This window comes from Tupaia chinensis, unplaced genomic scaffold (assembly GCF_000334495.1).
Source record: "Tupaia chinensis unplaced genomic scaffold, TupChi_1.0 Scaffold150243_1, whole genome shotgun sequence".
Taxonomy (NCBI): Eukaryota; Metazoa; Chordata; class Mammalia; order Scandentia; family Tupaiidae; genus Tupaia; species Tupaia belangeri.
Window position 1 is genome coordinate 1,889,380 of NW_006210084.1, and position 20,887 is coordinate 1,910,266.

General features: G+C 39.8%; 1 protein-coding gene across 1 annotated transcript in view; it reads right to left on the minus strand.

The window, feature by feature from the left end:
- The window catches only part of FRMPD4 (FERM and PDZ domain containing 4), a 214,346-nt gene that overhangs the window by 34,436 nt on the left and 159,023 nt on the right, over positions 1–20,887 (minus strand). The window contains exons 5-6 of the mRNA XM_027769673.1: positions 11,140–11,185; positions 2,772–2,876 (exon numbers count right to left, since the gene is read on the minus strand). Coding sequence (XP_027625474.1) covers positions 2,772–2,876; positions 11,140–11,185 — 151 coding nt within the window. The remainder of the gene's footprint in view (positions 1–2,771; positions 2,877–11,139; positions 11,186–20,887) is intronic.

A 20,887-nucleotide genomic window follows, 5' to 3' on the forward strand; every position in this document is an offset into this window, starting at 1 on the left:
ATTATTGGAGTTAAGTGATTCATAAAAAAAATTCTTTTCCAGCTACAAATAAATCAGCTGATTCAAGTAAAAAACATTTTCCTGGGCCAGCAGGCAGTGTGGTGGTTAAGGAAATGGGCTCCCACATGGGAATCCTGTACCTGGTGGCTTGCTTTTCTCTCTCTCTCTCTCTCTCTTTCCAGGCAAATTTAAAAAAAGATAAATAAATAATTCAATTCTTAAAAAATAAAAAAGAACATTTGCCTATCAGAAAATCAATCACACGAGTTTGTGTGTGTGTGTGTGTTTATCTCAAGATTTCCCATTGGAAAACACAATTCCAGAAATGATTCCTTTGTAATCACTGAAGCATCAGTGTTTGGACCTATAAGCCTGGATGTTAGCAGAGCAGGATGTCCTGGGCAGAGAGTGAGGACCAGTAATGATGCTGTTAGATGCAATGCTGTTGGCACCTGCTGCAGTCACCATGGTGGCTCGCAGCATTAATGAGCTTCAAGTGGAAAGTTACATGGGGTAATAGTTCATGGGAAAAGCACATTATGAAATGACTGCACAGATTTCAAATTCTGTACCAAAATAAACTCATATTTTAATTTCAACTTTGCACAAACTTTTTGAATTATTCTCGTATTTTGTGAAACTATTTTTAACCCATTTAGGAATGGTCCTCGAACTTGAAAGAAAAATGTAAGGAATGGTTTAGTGTGTTCAAGGTGTAAAACATTAAATATGTAACAAATCATAATTTAAAAATAATTCAAAAACAGATGCCAGCTTGAAACGCCACAGAAAGTGAAGAAAAATGTATTATTTTAATCTTTTTTCTTTAACTGGAAGTAATGAGAAATGAGAGGGATGAAAGGAAGAGGACACATCTGAATGAGTTCTGTTTCCTTGGAATGACCTGAAATATTCATATGCACTTGGTCATAGAGTCACATGAGTTGAAGGGAACTCAACAATCATGAGGTCACCCATCCCTTGTTTTCAGATGAGGGAACTGAAGATGAGGAGTTGAGATTTGCCAGTGTCTTCCGGTTACTCCAAGAGAATTCAATCTCTAAGTATTTCTGTAAGAGGATCTCTGCATTTTACTTCCTGTATCTTTCCCTGAATTATCTCCCCTTCCTTTCTACTCTTGTAAATTTCCCACTAACTTTCCTGCCACCAATTCCCAGAACAAGTTTGGATTCAAGTCCAGAAGAAATGATACCCAGAGGCTCAGAAGAACAAGGGTAGACTAGAAATGAAGACAGTCACAAAGGCCGAGGAGCAGACATAGGACTGAATGTCCTTGCCACTCACATGCCTGTGGTGAGGCTGCAGGAGATGATTAGCCCTCAGAGCTGTCCTCACACAGCAGCCACCTTGCCTGAGCCCTATTATATCCAGGGGAAAATGACATTGCTACAGTAGCTTCTAGAATCAAATTCTCTCTAAAGATGTATAAACTGCCTGATCACCCAGTCTCATGCTCAGAAGCTCTGGGCAGTAATGGTAAATGTCAGATGACCTTCTGTGATACATTGATTGCTCTGTGCCTGGAGCCTTCCACCCTTCAAATGGGACAGCCTTGTTGCAAATCAATAATGTGCAATAGCCCTGTGTCCAGAGTCATGAGGATCCACTGAGATGAGCAGAACAGACCAGGCCTCAGGCCCTTTCCCACAAGCATCACATAGTTTCACAGACTGGCCAGCTCACTCCCTGGACTCCATGTGGGGCAGACACAGATCAGTAGTTGATTAAGCTGATTAGTGGACACGTGGGCCATGAGTGCCTTGCCAGGATGTGCAAGACCTACCCCTTCAGGTTCAGATCCAGGAACTACCTCAGAGAAGAGTTTGTGACCATTAACAAACATTATCACAGGGGAGATATTTATCCTCATGAATTTATTTAACAACACCAACAGCAACAACAAACCTCAACGACAAAATCTGACATTCCAAAGGTCCAACAAATATTAGTGTCCTGGAAGATGGCTTTCTGAAAATTAAAAACACTACATTATATGTATATATATGTACATATATATATATATATACACACACACACACACACACACATACATAGACACACACACACACACATACATAAACATATACTGGGTTGTGGGAAAAGTCATGATGCATTTTTGCATAGAAAAACAGAAAAATATGTCATGACTTTTCTGATGACCCAATAAATACATATATATCCAGGGCCTGAACAATCATGCTTTCGATCAAGACCTACATGTAGAGATGCGGGCAGTATTTCTTCTGTTCTGGTTGCACATACAAAACCTTGCCATCATTTAACCTTCTTTACTAATTTGACTAGTTGAAACATTAGCCTTTTTTTTTTCCTAAGAAAAAACTTAGGAGAAACACAATACTCAGGACGCATAAAAGGCAGTCAGATGGAAGAACGCAGAATGAGGAGAGGTGGAAGTTTCAAAGAGGTATATCTGATTCAATATGAATGAGGCAATGTCAGTGGTCCCAAATGAAACACACTCCTTTCTTACACAGTGAGGTCGTTAACACTGGACGTACTCTAGGAAGTACTGGACCATCACATCATCTGGCTGTGTTAGAGGGGACCCAAGAACAACCTGCTAATTAATCTCTCAAATCCTTTATACTCTTGAGATTCAACATCCACCCCTGTGAAAACCAGCAGCTTATTCTGAATTGATTCCAGTGGGACCAATGGCTTTGCTCCAGCACAAAGGCCCTTCCTCCATGGCTCTTTCTGAGTCACAAAGCAAGAGACTGTAAACTCACCGACACTTGACCATTGATGATGACCTCCTCCGAGAAGCGCACTTTGACTGGATTGGACTTTAACCTTGCCTTTTTAGCAGCACTGATAAATGCTGATTTGGGAGACTAGAAGAAAAAACATTTTATCTGATTACTGCTAACATAATTTAAGACTTATTAAACTGTTTTTCATCTTTATTTTCCAAAGTATGCATTTTTTTTGAGGGAGATTTTTGCTATAGGGTGTGTGCGCTCGCCGGAGAGAGAGAAGAAAGAGAAACAGAGACAGAAAGTGAGAAATCCCCCTCCTCCCCAAGAAGGATGGCCATGGCACAATCCCTTCTCCTCCATTCTCCTCTCAGGATTTTGGGCACATATGTGCATGTGCTTGGCATGAGTGTCAAGCCACTGGGTTCAGGACTCAAACTGCAGTCAGCCACATGGGAGTCCAGTACCTTAACCACCACACCACTTGCTGACCCCAAGACATGCAATATTTTTGCTAATAAGTAAAATGCTTAGTGCATGACCAATTCAAAGACAAGATTCAAATTATGGGCACAATGGAAACACTATCATCCCCATAAAGCAAGTAGGTTTGATTTAGTCACCAGACAAGGACTACAGACAGCATGTTCCATGTTCTTACTGAGTGCATTTCAGGGAGTCTTTAAAAATAATGACTGTGAAAGTACATAAACTCTGCTTTTAATACAGAGCTCTGGGTGCCCTGTGGAAGGTGAGATGGTAGTCCAATCTAATGCTGAGTTTATGATGAATTGATCATTAATTATCTACTTTATTGAGGTGGCGAAGAGCCACTGATCATTCTAAAATGATTGATAATCCCATTGTTATGCACATCAAGGGCATATGGGCATGTGAGCAGGCAAGGACACACACACACACACACACACACAAGCATGCACATGTATTCTCTTAAGCACTTATGATTTATGTACATGCAACCTGAGTTTCAGCCTCTTCTTGGTAACCTCTGGTTGACTGGGAAGGGTAGACAGGAAGCTTTGACTTACAGTAGAGTTGCTATCATATGCTGCCTCATCTAGAATGGGTTCTTTGTACTTTATGATCCTCTCCCTTCTGTTACTGGAAAGAGGGGGAAAGTGACACAGCTTTTCGCCAGAGGTTGAAGTGCAATGGCAGAATCTGCTTAGGAGGATGCCAGGAGCCAAGAGGATGCCTTAGGTAAAGTCACTTCACCTGAGGATAATCCTTGTCACATGATTGTAATGAGGCCTAAGGGGAAGGGAACTCACATCTAGCAGATGTCTACTATGTCACAGGCATCCTGTATGTATTTTCCTAAAAAATTTTCATTCTTTATTGAACCAAAATAGAGGTAAATAGTTTGAGTCATATAATTGTTTGGAAATGGCCTCTAGTTCAAACTAATGTTCTGCCTGCTATACAGTCCTAAGACATCAAGGTGATGGCGAAAAGAATTCTACTAATTGACTCTAGAATCAACACAGAGCCTTAGCCATCCATGTATTATTGTATTAAAGTCAGGCACAAAAGCCCATCAGAGTGAAATTCATACTTTTGAATTTTGAGTTTAATGGGAAAAATTTTTTTCAAATACAAGTAGACTTTAGATTAAATGAAAAACAATGAAATGCATAAATAAAATGTGGTATGCACATATAATGGGATATTATTCTAGCATAAAAAGTATGAAGTTCTGAGACACACTATACTTGGATGAACCATGAAGACAATATGCTAAGTCAAAGAAGCCAGATGCAAAAGGTCACATATTGTATGATTCTGTTTATATGAAATATCCATAATTGGGACCAACAGGTGATGTGGTGGTTGAGGCGCTGGACATTCCCACATGGCCGACCACAGTTCGAGTCCTGAACCTGGTGGCTTGCTTTCTCACTTTCCTCTCTCTCTCTCTCTCTGTCTCTCTCTGGTCAAATTAAAATGAATGAATGAATAAATAAATAAATGAATCTTAACAAAAAAAGGAAATATCCAGGATTGGCAAATCCACAGAATAAGAAAGTAGAAGCAGATGCCAGGGGTTGGGGGAGAGGAGAATGGAAGAACAGGGTGTGATTGCTTAATGGGTATGGGGTTTTCTTTTACAATGATGAAAAAGTTCTGGGTAGATAGTGGTGGTGATGGTTACACGATATTGTGAATACACTTAACAGTATTGAACTGTATAATTTAAAATGGTTAAGATGACAAACTTAATGTATATTTTACTATAATAAAACATCACTGTTAAAAGAAAAATGACAAAATGTGTGTGTTTGTGTGTGCTAGTGCATGTGTGTGTATGTGTGTGTGTGTGTAGTCTTAGATGGAGTTTCTGTCTTAATAGTTGGAGGATTCTATTATTGCTAAAGTTTCCCTCCATACCCATCCCACTTTATGCTATAAACAGTGTATGAGGACTGACTGGATGATTTATCTTCCAGAGCTTCAACTCATCCTTTTATGCAAGGTGGTTTAAGAGAATGACTACCCTCTTTAAACATAAACATCCACACCCACACCCACACCCTCCCCCCACACACACAAATATACAAATCCAAAGGCTGCTCAATGGCTGCACCTCAAAGAACAGATTTAAATATGCTCAATGTGAGTTTTAAAAGTCCTACTACAAGGTCATAGAGTTATGACACTGGTGTTCTCATCACTATCTTCATAGTAGGGCAAATTTAGTAATGATTAAACATGTAAACCCTAAAGTGGTGAGTTCATTTGCTTTTGATATGCCATTTTTTAGCTGAAGGGAAAACATTATTCTCCCTTAATGATTTTAAGCAGGCAGTATTTACATTGGCACAATGAATTTAGCTCAAGTGAAGCAGCTGTAATAAAGCTACCCAGAACAGATACTACTAATTAGATGAGATGTCTCAGTGCAGTAACACCCTACTTCTCCAGTGTTTGGGAATGAAGTATTTTACATGTGTTCAATGTGGCAGATACTGAAGCTTATTCCTCTATGCATCTCCATCTTTAATATTTTACCATTTTTTTCTAAAATGTTCTACATAACTCCTTGTTTAAATAACAAAGTGTACTTAACAGAACTTAGGTTTTTGATGCATTTAATATAATCTTAGAATGCAGTGATGTTCCCAGGGATCAAAGAATTCAGAAGCTTATTTGCCCGGGGAATGCTCCTCTCCTCTCTCTCTAGCTGAAGCATGCCCTCTGTTTAGCTTAAGCATGTCCACCTGTGTAGCCTCATTCCTGTGTTTATTTACAATGCCCTAATGACAAATATGGTCATCCAGGAAGGCCAGACAGGAAATGAGATAGCCAAGGTCTAAATAAATATTATTTCATACATAATTTGCAGTTGACACATTTGGAATAACAGTCTTAACTATGAATCCACAAGAACACCTTTTTGCTCTGGATTTGGAGTTGTTTCATATAATGGATACACACTTTAAAAATTACTTTTTGATAGTAAAAAACATAAGCTCTCCAAATCTGAAGGCCACTTAATGAGAATCAACAAAGTAATGGCTTATTCCACTGGCTGGAGTTACTTGAGGCACATGGTGTAGTGTAAACCAGTCATAACTGAGGTTTGCTCAGATTTCTTTCTGATGCTCAAAAAATATATGATGTACACCATTCAAAAAACCAGGAGAATTAATTTTTAGCAACTTGTAGGTGCTGATCACAAGCACTTCATATCCTGTGGTGGAAATGACAAGTAATTACCATTTAGAATAATCAGATTCTCCTGCTGTTAATTAATTTTAAGATTAGCAGGCAACTAATCAACCCCTGTACCTCTTTCCACATTTGGCTAAGATTAGCAGGCCCCTAATCAACCCCTGTACCTCTTTCCACATTTGATGTTGCTAAGGTGAGCACAATAGATGTCTGACATCTATTGAAAGCTGATGCTTTCAAATGCTCTTCGAAGTTACTGAAATATAGTTTGAAACAAACTGCATAAATACAATTAATTTCTGAAGCTGAAGTATAAGATCTTGAATTGCAATTCCTATAGCTCTGTGGTGCTACTTCGATAGCAGGCACTGAGTAAATATTGGTGAGGACTGGACTGCAGTTGTTACTGGGTGACTTAGTTTGGAGTCCTTACAAAAGAGACACTACAGCAAGGACCCACAAATAGGGAGCTGATTTGTGGGGGGAGTGCTTTCAAGAAAGCAGGGAGAAAAGGGGACAGTATGGGAAGTAAGGCAATAAACTGTAGATGATGAGTTTATTCGTGCTGAGAACCTTTGGGAAACAAGGTATACCACGTGTCCCAGAGATAAACTGGGAAGAGAGGGAGCTTAGGTACTTATCCACCAGCTCCTGCCAATCATTGATAAAGTTGCAGCTTGAATGTAAAATTTCAAACTTTATTATTTTCCTTCCATCCCCAACATCCCCACAAACATGCTGTGAGCACCCCATCCAGGCAGTCAGGTATACCAGTGTAATAAGGTTGGCTCCTTCCACAAGTTCACCTTCCTACCCTCCCCTGACCATGACCTTAACATTTAAAATACGCCAACGAAATCTCCCACACCTTTGCTTGTGTGCTCCATCCCAACTTAACAAAGGCGCTTGACCATGGTTCCTCACTCTCTCTGCTCTCACCTGCTCAGCTGAGTCCTTTCCTATAATGTTTCCCTAGGTGGCACCCTTGGTGGTATTCAGTTACTTGGTCTCTCTAGGACCTATGAGTGTAATAATATTTTTTTTCTGTGCCTTTCCTGTGTCTTTTATTATAGCTGCACCTGACTATCACCTAAAAGAACACAAACACTGCCTTCTGGGAGTGGCAATTCCTTAGCAGTTCTGGTCCTGTGGACAGAAAGAACCACCCAGCAAAGAATTGTAGGTACTCTCTGTTGGAAATTGGCCTGCAATACTCAGCATGACATATGCCATGTTGAGATATGTAGCCTCCCTCAGGTGTGTGAACACAGTGGAAGGCAGTCAGGAAGTGGGAGGTGAGCAAGCAGATCCCTCAGTGCTACGGCCTAGAAGAAACCTCAAAGAATGTGACTTGGGGACTCCAGAATTGAGAGAGTGACTTAGGCCAAGTCCCACTGAGGTAGAGTTGTATGAGGGGAAGCTGTAGAGACTCTTTCAGGTAGGATTGGCTGGGAATTTCTTCACATTCTAGACTTAGAAATGGTGGAAGGCAGAGTCAAAGGAGAGAAGGAAGGAATTGGCCAATAAAAGATCTGTAATCAAAAAGGTAACAGTACAAAGAAAGAAAATGGTACATCAGCACAAAACAAAATTTATGAGTAATCCAGAACTTCTTCTTCTAAAATTCCATCCTGGTGAAATACTACTAAATGCATTTATACAAAGATGTTCTTTGTATATTTATTTATTATTTTCAAAAGAGAATTATTTAATTTTATTTATTATCATTTTTCAATTTGAGCAGAGAGAGAGAGGGTGGGGGAGAAGGGTGAAAAAAGAAGCCACTGGGTCTGGGATTTGAACTGTGGTCAACCATGTGGGAAGTCCAGCACCTCAACCACCGTGCCACCTGCGGGCCCCCTGCATAATTATTTCTAACAGGAAAACATTAAATACAGTGGGAAGGTCCCAATGTTAGGGGTTGGTTAAGTTAATCTTGGTTCAATGCAACGTTTTGCAGCCATTTATATAATGCTTATAATTTTTGATGACATGGGAAAATGCTTATGATATATTTAGTGAAAGCAGAATAAAACTGTTTGTACAATTATTTCAACTGAGGTAATAACAACAGAACAAAAGAAAAAAGACTGGAAGAAAGAGGTCAAAATGTTTATACTGGTTTTCTCCAAGGATGTTTTGCTGATGCATAATTTTTGCTTCTGTTTTTCCTTCTATACTTCCAATTGTACATAAAAAAAAGTAAAAACAATGAAGTCAGGAGCCCACCATAAAACTTATAAAAATGAGGCAGCAATCTGTCAATAATCACTTCTTATCAAAGAATTTTAGAGATTCTAAGACCCTCAGTTCAGGCCTCCTTGAGCTAAGCCTCACTGGAGATCAATTTCTGTGGCTGGGCCATGTTGGGATGCCCTGGGTACACATGGACTGTGGCAGGAAAGTGTAAACATTGGTGCTCTGTCTTTACTGGACCTTATTCTGCAAAAGAAATTCAACATAAAAGAACTGCTGGCCAGCTTTTTTGCCAAATAAATTAAAGTGCTTATTTTTAGCATCTGTAATAAAAGTAGAATTTATGGTCTTCCTTTTGGTCTGCTGGGTCATCTGTTTCTACATGTCAATCTTGGTTGCTGAGGGGATAGTTAGCAAATAAATGAAACCCACTAATTTCTCTTAAAAAATAATTTGCTTTTAGGAAAGTCCAAACACAAAGCTCCAAGTAAAAACCTTTTGTCTCTTCTCATCTGCTCACCTCTGCACATCCCATGTATCTATTTAAGTGACTTTGGGGTTTCAGTTCCTTTATTTCAACTTCTGTAATTCAGAGGAGGGAAAAAAAAAACACTTTGAATTGGAAGAGTAAGAGGAGACTCTCGGTGGGATGCTGTTTCTCAGTTAGGGCCAGTTTTGCTCCCAGAGAACCCTTGTCAATGTGTAGAGACAGTTTTGGTTGTTACAACTTGGGAAGAGTGTGCTACTGGCATGTAGTAGACACCAGGGACCAGGGATACTGCCAAACATCCTGCAGTGCACACAGAGTAGTCCCTACCACAGAGAACTCTCCAGCCCCAACGTCAACATGCCAAGCCTGAGAAAGCCTGAGGTAGCATTTAGAATTTGGATTGAGACTTGAAAGGTGAGAAAGACTTGACTGAGCCTAGGAGGTGGTAGGAAGGGAGCAGGTGGTAGGCATTTCAGGAAGGAGGGCTGGTCAAAGGAAAGTGAAGGATGAGAAGCAAAGGTTGGGCAGGAGGAGTGGCACTCTGCCAAACAGAGATGCAGCTGTTGATCATGAGAAGGCGCAACACTTGCTCCTAAACGTTGTAGCTAAATGCTGACTTTCAATGCAGCAAAACAGCAAGAGCCACCTGAACTCTTAGGAAAGTCTAGGGGCCAGCAGGTGGGATGGTGGTTAAGGTGCTGGACTCCCACATAGCCAACAGCGGTTTGAGTCCCAGACTTGGTGGCTTGATTTCTTACTCTCCACTGCACTGTCTCTCTCTGGTCAAATTAGAAAATAATAATAATAAATAAAATTAAATAAATAATTATTTAAAAAATAAATGGTGTTAAAAATAACAGCCAGTATTAAACTGAATTTTTACTATATGTAGTTATGTTCTAGATGGCATACATGTTATCTTGGTTAGTTCTGCTTGTGGCCTCTTATTGGAATCCTGAATATGTATTTTTTCCTACCTAATATGCTGAGCCCACAGAGCTTAGAAGGGAAATTCTAAGAAATGGAAGATAAAGAGTTTGGTCAAAAGTTGGAGACTGGCAAACACCAGAACCTTTTAACTGATTCAGAAATGCTCTAATGCTATAGGGAAGAAAACAGACATTTGAGCATGCTGGGCTCTGCAGCTCCATGCATAGGATAGACAAGGTACCAATGGTAATCATTTTGGGAAAAATCTGAAGGAATTTACTTCAGTATATTCCAGTTCAATTGACAATGTATGAAATTCACATGCAACAGCCAATCTACAGAAATAGAAAGCAAATTAGTGGTTGCTTGGGATTGAGGATGGGAACAGGGACTAACTGTAAATGGGAATGAGGGCTCTTATTGGGTGATGAAAATGTTCTCAAAGTAGATTGTGGTGATTATTGCATTACCTCAGTAAATTTTAGAAAGATCATTGAACAGTACATTGAAGGTGAAAGAATTTTATGGCATGCAAATCGTAACACGATAAAGATGTTTAAAAAAATCATGCGAATGGAAGGCAGTTTGATTTTAATCATTTTTCCACCCTCCTAAGAAAGATGGCCAAAAACAAATTCTGAGAGTTATATTTCCTCTACTACTACCTGTAAACCAGGCTTTGCCGAAATATCCAGTTCTTTACTGAATTGTTTAGATAGGGATAGGAATATTTCAATCATGCTTTAACCTTCTACAACTAGATAATTCCATAACCTTTGGGATTTTTAAACTAGAAATCACAACAAAGTCTTGGGTTTTGTATCATTTCCAGATATGAGAGGTGCAAAGAACTGGACAGCTGGCTGTCTTTTGAGAGCTTTTAGAAACGAGTTACTCTGTTTTTCTCCAATGAATAGTTTTGGTAACACAGAATACAAAGTACAAATCATCAAGTTTTAAAAACCCATATCAAGAAAACAGGTTGTTTTTCTCTGCTGCTATTTATTCATCATCCATGGTTTTACTGGAGTGGGCGGAGGAGACTAAAAGCCTGAAAGCATACAGTGGCATTTTTACTCACAGCATACTTACAGGGTAAGGCTGAATGACGGTGAGGAGTATCGATTCTTTGCAGCTTCTGGAAGAGAGAAAAACAAACATATTTATGACATGCACAGAGCCCAGACTCTAACCAGTGATGGTTTCCTTTGAAATGGAACGTGTGATGTTTTGGAAAATGTTCCTTGGGCTCCCAGGGCAGGGTAAGTCAAACAGCTCAGAACTGGGCTTTCAGACCACAGATGAAATAAAAATCAAGTGTTTCTGAGTATAATGCACTGCACAATTGAAAGCTTCCTGAGAGGCTTACATTGGGTGATATATCATCTGTGCTAACAGCAAGGCCCTTAAAATTTGGCACAGGAAGAATGGTTTTAGAAGTATCAACTTCAACTCAGTTTCTCTACTTTTTGCTGCTCTCAAACTGATTCTCCCCTTCCGATTTTCTTTTAGCCTACTTTTCTTTGCTCTTAAAAATTTCTCTGCAGTTTCCTGTAAGGGAAAGAAATCTTTAAAAATTCCATGGATTTGTGAAACATCATTATCTTCTCTGGATCAACATTATGAAAGAAAAAATGTGACTGTACATTTCTTATGTAAAAATAGCATCCCAGCTAGCACTGCTTCCCACACTGTGTAGCTTAGTAGGTCCACAGTAATATTTCCTGGGACCCTGATTTAATAAATACTGAAGACAGGCACCAGTTCAGAAATACTGCTCACAACTGGAAGCACTTCTTAGCCACCAGCAGAACAATGCAATGTAATGGTTTATTTAATTTCCTCCAAGTAACTCCAACTTTTCAAATGACTCAAACCCTTGAGGGGGGGGAAAAACCCATATTACGGGTTATAATAGTTTTTCTTCCTTCCTTTCTTTGTTCTTTCTTTTTTTCTTTATTTTTTTATCATGAGTAGGAGAAAGGTCGGTTGCCATTTTATTAAAAAGGAGCTAACATTTTCTACTTTTGGTTGTAATTAATCATCTGCTTTTGTGATTTATTGCCCACATGAGTAACGCGAAGGGGATCCTTTGCCAGGCTTCTCCCACTGCAGATTGCATTTCTAGCACTGATTTGTGACCTGGCCTACTCATAATGGGCTGGGTAGAACCACATATGATCTACTGACTTCCCACAGGTGGGTGTGAGCCTTGAAGTAGAAAGTACATAAGGGAAGAGAGGAATGCATGTTGCAAGGACAGGAGGACGAGAACTATAACTCCAGGGGGAATCAGAGCACTGAAGATGATGGTGATTTGGGGGCAGGAGAATAGCACACTGGTGACAGTGGTCCATCTGTTATCACAAGCTCCCTGTCACCAATGCCGGCGAAGAACCCAGTAATTGGAGTAGACAGAGCAACTGTATACACAAATGAGAATTCAGTAAGATGAAGGACTGAGGATTGCTGGTGAGCGTGTAGACACATGTAGTCATTTGAGGGAGAAATCTGGCCTCACTAGGTCAATTTCAGTGTCTCAAATGCTGTGGCCTAGACAGTCCATTGCAACTTTTATCACAAAGAAACTCTGCCACCAGCCCTTAAGGGGACATGGCTGAGGAAGTTGCCTGTAGCAGACTGTGTGTGGGTGAAGCGTTGGGGCCAACTGGTGTCCATCTCTAGGAAGCTGATATAGGACAAATATGCAGAAAGCAACACAAACAGAAAGCCAACTAAGCAACTGCTTCTTCACTTTTGCCCAAATTTCCTTGTAAGCAGGAAACAAGAAACATTCAGTAGATAAGAAAAGTGATATAGCCCCACTGACCAAAGAATCTGGGTATGGCAGCCATGTCAGTGGACCTGTCTGTTTTTCCAGGCCTATTCTGCCCAAGTCTTCTTCCAGAACCCTCAGTAGTGGTCAATGGACCTGAAGAATGCATCCTCTCAGTCCAGCTGGTGGAACTAAGCGCTCAAATGAGCCAATTGGATTCCCCAGTTGGAACTAGGAGACACAGAGATTAAGAGCTGGGGGCTAAGTCACACTCATGGCTGCATACCAGAGTAAAGGTTATAGACCCTAGTAGTTTCCTGAACAGTTCTGGTTCCTACCATTCCTGAGGGTTGGTAGTTTCATTACAAATAAAATAATTAATGTAAAATATCTTGGTATGGTCTTTGAAGTATCAACTTCAACTCAGTTTCTCTACTTTTTGCTGCTCTCAAACTGATTCTCCCCTTCCGATTTTCTTTTAGCCTACTTTTCTTTGCTCTTAAAAATTTCTCTGCAGTTTCCTGTAAGGGAAAGAAATCTTTAAAAATTCCATCGATTTGTGAAACATCATTATCTTCTCTGGATCAGCATTATGAAAGAAAAAATGTCGCTGTACATTTCTTATGTAAAAATAGCATCCCAGCTAGCACTGCTTCCCACACTGTGTAGCTTAGTAGGTCCACAGTAATATTTCCTGGGACCCTGATTTAATAAATACTGAAGACAGGCACCAGTTGGGAAATACTGCTCACAACTGGAAGCACTTCTTAGCCACCAGCAGAACAATGCAATGTAATGGTTTATTTAATTTCCTCCAAGTAACTCCAACTTTTCAAATGACTCAAACCCTTGAGGGGGGGGAAAAACCCATATTACGGGTTATAATAGTTTTTCTTCCTTCCTTTCTTTGTTCTTTCTTTTTTTCTTTATTTTTTTATCATGAGTAGGAGAAAGGTCGGTTGCCATTTTATTAAAAAGGAGCTAACATTTTCTACTTTTGGTTGTAATTAATCATCTGCTTTTGTGATTTATTGCCCACATGAGTAACGCGAAGGGGATCCTTTGCCAGGCTTCTCCCACTGCAGATTGCATTTCTAGCACTGATTTGTGACCTGGCCTACTCATAATGGGCTGGGTAGAACCACATATGATCTACTGACTTCCCACAGGTGGGTGTGAGCCTTGAAGTAGAAAGTACATAAGGGAAGAGAGGAATGCATGTTGCAAGGACAGGAGGACGAGAACTATAACTCCAGGGGGAATCAGAGCACTGAAGATGATGGTGATTTGGGGGCAGGAGAATAGCACACTGGTGACAGTGGTCCATCTGTTATCACAAGCTCCCTGTCACCAATGCCGGCGAAGAACCCAGTAATTGGAGTAGACAGAGCAACTGTATACACAAATGAGAATTCAGTAAGATGAAGGACTGAGGATTGCTGGTGAGCGTGTAGACACATGTAGTCATTTGAGGGAGAAATCTGGCCTCACTAGGTCAATTTCAGTGTCTCAAATGCTGTGGCCTAGACAGTCCATTGCAACTTTTATCACAAAGAAACTCTGCCACCAGCCCTTAAGGGGACATGGCTGAGGAAGTTGCCTGTAGCAGACTGTGTGTGGGTGAAGCGTTGGGGCCAACTGGTGTCCATCTCTAGGAAGCTGATATAGGACAAATATGCAGAAAGCAACACAAACAGAAAGCCAACTAAGCAACTGCTTCTTCACTTTTGCCCAAATTTCCTTGTAAGCAGGAAACAAGAAACATTCAGTAGATAAGAAAAGTGATATAGCCCCACTGACCAAAGAATCTGGGTATGGCAGCCATGTCAGTGGACCTGTCTGTTTTTCCAGGCCTATTCTGCCCAAGTCTTCTTCCAGAACCCTCAGTAGTGGTCAATGGACCTGAAGAATGCATCCTCTCAGTCCAGCTGGTGGAACTAAGCGCTCAAATGAGCCAATTGGATTCCCCAGTTGGAACTAGGAGACACAGAGATTAAGAGCTGGGGGCTAAGTCACACTCATGGCTGCATACCAGAGTAAAGGTTATAGACCCTAGTAGTTTCCTGAACAGTTCTGGTTCCTACCATTCCTGAGGGTTGGTAGTTTCATTACAAATAAAATAATTAATGTAAAATATCTTGGTATGGTCTTTATCATCATTCTGGGAAAGAATTTTAATTCTCTTTTCTTTCATCTATATACTTAACAATCACCTGCCAGACAAGAAAAAGTAGCTCCCGAGTACTTCAGCTCCCTTAGGAGGATCCCTACCCAAATCCTAGGAGAAAAAAAAAAGATTAAAGCCATATGTGTTCATGCTTAGGCTGCTAAGATGACTTGAGACGGAGTCAGCTGGGGCCCTATACCCAGAGATACCAACCGCCTGCACACATCAAAGAAGGGTGCTGAAAGCCAGTTTGGAACCCTTAATTCTTTATTCACCCTTAAGGTCTGACTCAGGACTTAATTAAAAACTGAAGAAAAAGAAAAAAGCACAAGGGAGAGGCTGAAAGAAGCAGCACATGCCCAAAGAGCAGAGTCTACATTTGTGAAATTACTATACTCTCAATGCGGCAGGTCCAAAGTATGTGATTCAAAATGAGATACAGAAGATTCAGTAGAAATGTTGGCCGTGCTTATCTCATGAAGGCCTCCTGATCAAATGAGCTTTATCCAGGCATGAGAAAGTCTTAGTGGAAAGATGTAGAAGCTGAGGAGCACTGGATGTAGTCAGCCCTTGGGTTTTTCCTGATTCAAGAGGGCTGCAACTGGAGCAACTCAACAGAAAAATCTAGAAATCCACAGAAGTGCCCCGAAGGAAGAGCCAACTTTCATTATCTCCCAAAAATATTGTAGAAGATACCAGTGGTAGAGTACATTTGTCCAATCAAGTGAGAACTTTCGTACTTATCTTGCTCTCCTGGCCCCACTTATTCTAGCAAGAGCTAAAGCTAGAAAAGAATGTTGGAGAATTAGAGAAAAAGTTGACAGTGCCCCTTAACACAGACTTTGTAGGTGGCCCCTAAAAGAGAAGCAAGGGAGAAATTCTGTGGAGTTTTGACTATTACATGACAATTGAATATTTTGATTACCAGTTACAAACTGTAATTACAAGTATAAAAGTGACTGAAGAATTTTTCTCAACCTGTTCAATACATTTATGGGGTGTGCCAAGATTTCATTGAGGGCAGGCTAGGGAAGAACGAGGCCTGGGCAGCTGTAATAAATGGACATTGTGAGGGGAAAGAGCACAGGTGCCTTATGATTGTACCCTTTGATACCCACTTGCTCCATTTAACCCCAATTTCTCTTTTTATTTAAGCTGATTTGGATATATCATATTATTTGAGTCCAAAAACTTTCGTGACAACAAGGCTTAGAACCCTAAGATGAAGAAATAAAAAGATTTTAAAAAATCAAAAAAGAGAATAAGGACAAGGGCCAGAACAAAACCTGAGGTGGCAGGGTGAGCAAGAAAATAGATGGACCCATAAGGCTGTAGGACAAATGCCAATTTCTCTACAGCAATGCTCAGTGGTGCCATATTTATTTGTTCATGTGCAGAAAGGGAAGCTGATACAGCTTCAGTGCAGGACCTGTTAGAAGCAAACAAGGCTAGCTGGTAGGTGACGTGGTAGTTAAGGGTGCTGGACTCCCACATGGCTGACTGGTTTGGGTACTAGATCTGGCAGCTTGCTTTCTTACTTTGCCTTTCTCTCTCTCTCTCTTTCTCTGTCCCTCTCTGGTCAAATTAAAAGGAAGGAAGGAAGGAAGGAAGGAAGGAAGGAAGGAAGGAAGAAAAGAAGGAAGGAAGGAAGGAAGGAAGGAAGGAAGGAAGGAAGGAAAACTATTTAAGCCACTTAAAAATAACCTTAACAGAAAGATTAGAATCAGGAATGGGAGATGCCACATTCAAGCGACCAGATAAATTTTTAGGAAGTCATAAAATAGCTAGACTTTTAAAAAGAGCTAGTTAGAAACACACTTAGAGAAGTATTTCATAATAAATTCCAAGTGAACTTTGCTTTTGAAGAGTAATTTCAAATTGCAGTGCCAATAGTTGTTAAATAGCTGAATTTGTTAAAAACATCATTTTAACCCCTCAATCATGGTTCTGGCCTGCTGGGGAAAATACAGTCTACTTTACCCAAAACCACTTCTGTCTATCCCTTCTATTTCTCTCTCGTCCTTTCTTTGACAAAGGTCTTATTCTTTGAAACATATTTGGGACATCCCATATTAGGGGTGCAGGTCAGGCTTTGGCATTATACCCCATTTATAATTGTATTGGACATGATTCTCCTGTAGCCAGTAAAGCTCTGTGAGGAAGAGGCTCAGACTTTAAAAAGGAGGTAGAGTTTTCATTATTAAAATCTGGTGTTCCTTATTAGAGTAGTATAGTTTGACACAATTCTTTGATGACCTTTCTATTTTATATTTGCACCATTTTACTTTTGTAATATGTTCTCATACTAGCAAGTGCTATTATATATTTCCCTTCTAGACCAACTAAATAGATCCCTTGATCAACTCAGAGATTAATACCAATTTAACAGAATTGTGAAGGGCATTGAAATTTCCTCAGGAACTGGAAAAACAAAACAAAATAAAGATTAAATGACAAAAATATTTTATGTTGGGCCAGCCCAGTAGCCTAGTGGTTAAGGAAGCTAAATCCCACACGGTCAATCACAGTATGGAGAAAGGGTTGCAGTGTAATCACACCCCATTGGGGGGTGTTTTCTACCACTCTCTGGTGAGCACGTGTGCCCTCTGGCACTACATATGAGTATGTAAATATAAATAAATATATTTACTTACACACACACACACACACACACACACATACACACTAGGTCAAAATCCAAGAGTCTTTCAAAGAAAATTAAGTCCAAACTATAAGATTTTAAGCTGAAAAGTGTAAGTAACTAGTCAATCTGTGAAGGCTGAAAGTTAGACTTTTCTTTTTTTTTTTCTCTTTTTTTTTTTTAAGAGAGATTTTTGCAACAAGGTGTGTGCACTCGCCGGAGAGGTAGGAAGTGAGAAATCACCCTCTGCAGGGTTGATCACACCACAATCCCTTCTCCTCTATTCTCCTTTTGGGATTTTTGGCATGCACTCACATGTGCCCAGTGTGGGTTTTAAGTTACTGAATCTAGGACTTGAACTGTGGGTGTCCAGTCATAATACCATCATGCCATCTGCAGATCCCATAGGTTAGGCTTTTAAAAGGCAAATAAAGAGGCATTTAAGGTTATATATAAAATAAATTTGTAAACTACAAAATAATGTTTTAATGTGTCTCCAAAGATGAATATGTAATATTTTTATTTAGAAAGAAAGGCAGTCAGGCACAGTAAAGGGGTGTCTGAACTTTCACTTCTAAGGTAAGTACATGCACACCTAACAATCTTTTTTCTTCAGGCACCTCAGAGTATTTCAAAGAGATTAGAAGAATATTCTTTCCTACAAGCTAGTGTATCTTGGGCCTTAAACTCTCTGCTGGTGGACAGCCACTAGTGGTGGAAAGATGAACTGACTTAACTGCATTTCTCCAATGTCTCTTTGCCCAGAAGGGTGGTTCTTCAAATGTTGGGTGTTTTGTTACAGAACCACTCATTTGCCTTTTATGCTGTCTTCCTATTTGAACCTGGAAGATGAAATGAACACTAAGATTTTTCTAATCCAATAACCAGGAATAACATAGTGTCAGCCTTGTCAATTGTGGGCAAAGTGAGAGGAAGCACCATTGCTCTTCAATTCCAGAAAAATGATCAGAGGACTACACTTGGAATGGGGGTTTAATACTCCATCTAGTTGACCTTTGCAACACTCTGAATAGAGATTATAATTACTGACTGAATCAATTCCTAACAGGTACTGAAGCCATTAGCTGGAGAGAATGCCAATGACCAGCAAATGACCAAGCATTCAGAAAAGATCAACATATTATGATTAGGTGTAATCTGTCATGGACTGTGAAGCATTTGTACTCTGTCCATTGCTGCTGAAGCTGGCCTTAACCCTGATTCATGCAAAGAAGAGGAACAGGCTTATTTTTCATCTCTCAATTATGTTCTAGGGGTGTTGTGGGAGAAAATGGACATAATGAAGCCACCATAGTCCTCAGAGCATTGATTTGGCTTCTCCTAATGCTAAAGCCAATGTCTCTTTCACTACATTTTTCACCTTCAAGTGAGGAGTCATACTGCTCATCATAAAGATTACCCATTTGGTAACAAAGGGAAAATGAAGAGAATCTAAAGGCAGATCCTTATTGAGCAATATGTTAAAGGTCATCCTGAAAGACAAAATGATTGTAATTTTTCATCTTTTCCCAACTGTGATATAAAGGCTCCAAAGATGGCCCTCAATGAACTACATCTTCTAGCATTCACTCCTTTGCATAGTCTCTTTCCCCTGAATCTGGACTAGTCCTGTGACTTGTTTTTGACAAAAATTGTTGTAGAAGTGACACTGCATGACTTCTGGGCCTTGGTCAGAAGAATGCTATATATACCTTGTAGCATTCATATACGAATCTTGGAATGCTCACTTTGAGGGAAGCCAGCTACCATGTAAAAAGACCAACAACCTTGTGACCACCATGTTGTGAGGAAGCACCAATGTGGAGAAGCACTGTGAAGAGGAGAGATGCCTGGCCAACCCCAGCTAGATCAGCTGTCCAGTTCAGGCAACAACATATGAATGAAGAAGCCATCTGAGATGTGTGGCCCAAACAAGCTACCAGACCTCAGTGAGAACCATATATTGGGTTGTTGGAAAAGTCATGGTGCATTTTTGCATAGAAAAAAATACGTCCTGACTTTTCTTACAACCCAATAGATGAGTCCATTCAACCTACATAACCACAAGAGATAAGGAAATATTTTATTAAGCTGCTATGCTTGTTAGGCAGCAATAGATAACTGGAACATTTGAAAACTGTTTTTAATAAATGGTCATTTGGGCTGGCTCTGTAGTGTAGCAGTTAAATGCTAAGCATAGGGAGTCAGGTTGCATGTGGCCAAACATGGTTCAAAGTCTGGCCCCAACAGCTTGAAAAGCATGCTGGGCACATGTACATGTGTGCCCCAAATCCTGACAGGATGGAGAAATGGAGGAGAAGGGATTGTGGCATGACCATTCCCCATTGGGGGAGTGCTTTCTCATATGCACGTGTTCACTCTCTGGTAAGTGCACACGTCTTCTGGCAATAACAAAACCAAAAACCAAAACAGGTATTCAACAGAGTCAAATGGTTTCAAAATTTAACATGTCCCTGTTATCACAGAAGAAAAAATGTAATTTCCAAGCTAATGGCTCCTCAGTATACTATAATTGTAACCAGCAGTAAAACAAAACCAAAAGAAAATGATCATCTACAGACATATGTTAAATTGTGGAAAAGGATGCCCTTACTGCTGGGAGTGAGGCTAGCACAATTGTAACATTGATTATGGACTTTGGGAGATTGGAACAAAGGGAAAAAGAACAAATACACCTACAGGAGAATAGAGGGCCCAATCAGCATCTTGGACTAAAAACACTTTGCTACAAAGAATTGGAAGGTCACAACTGGTATTGTATTGTGGGGTATATACTTGAATTTTGTAGAGAAAGGATTACAATATATTGTAATTTAAGGTTTAGAATTAAGTTGCTTACATACAGCCAGTGTCTTGATTATAAACCTAGGGAAAAACTAGTATTCTTAGCAAAGTCTAATTCTCATTTTACTGAATGTATTTAAGGCTTAGGCTGTAATGTGTGAAGAATATTAGGCTATTAAGGCTAAAATCCTTTAGATTGATATAGTGATTATTGAAATCAACATTTTGATGAAATTGTGTCATTTATTTTATTGTATTTTTTAAACCTTTGCAATAAAAGTTTATGTTTGGCACTCTAAGTTTGGAAATTGCTGCTCAGAGGTTTATTTGCATACACTACCTGTTTTTGGTTTGACTTAATATTTTTGTCCATTTAATTCATTTTTTGCTGAATGAATGCCATCTTTGGCCATTGAACTACTTATTTAATTAATAGATTAAATGGTACCTA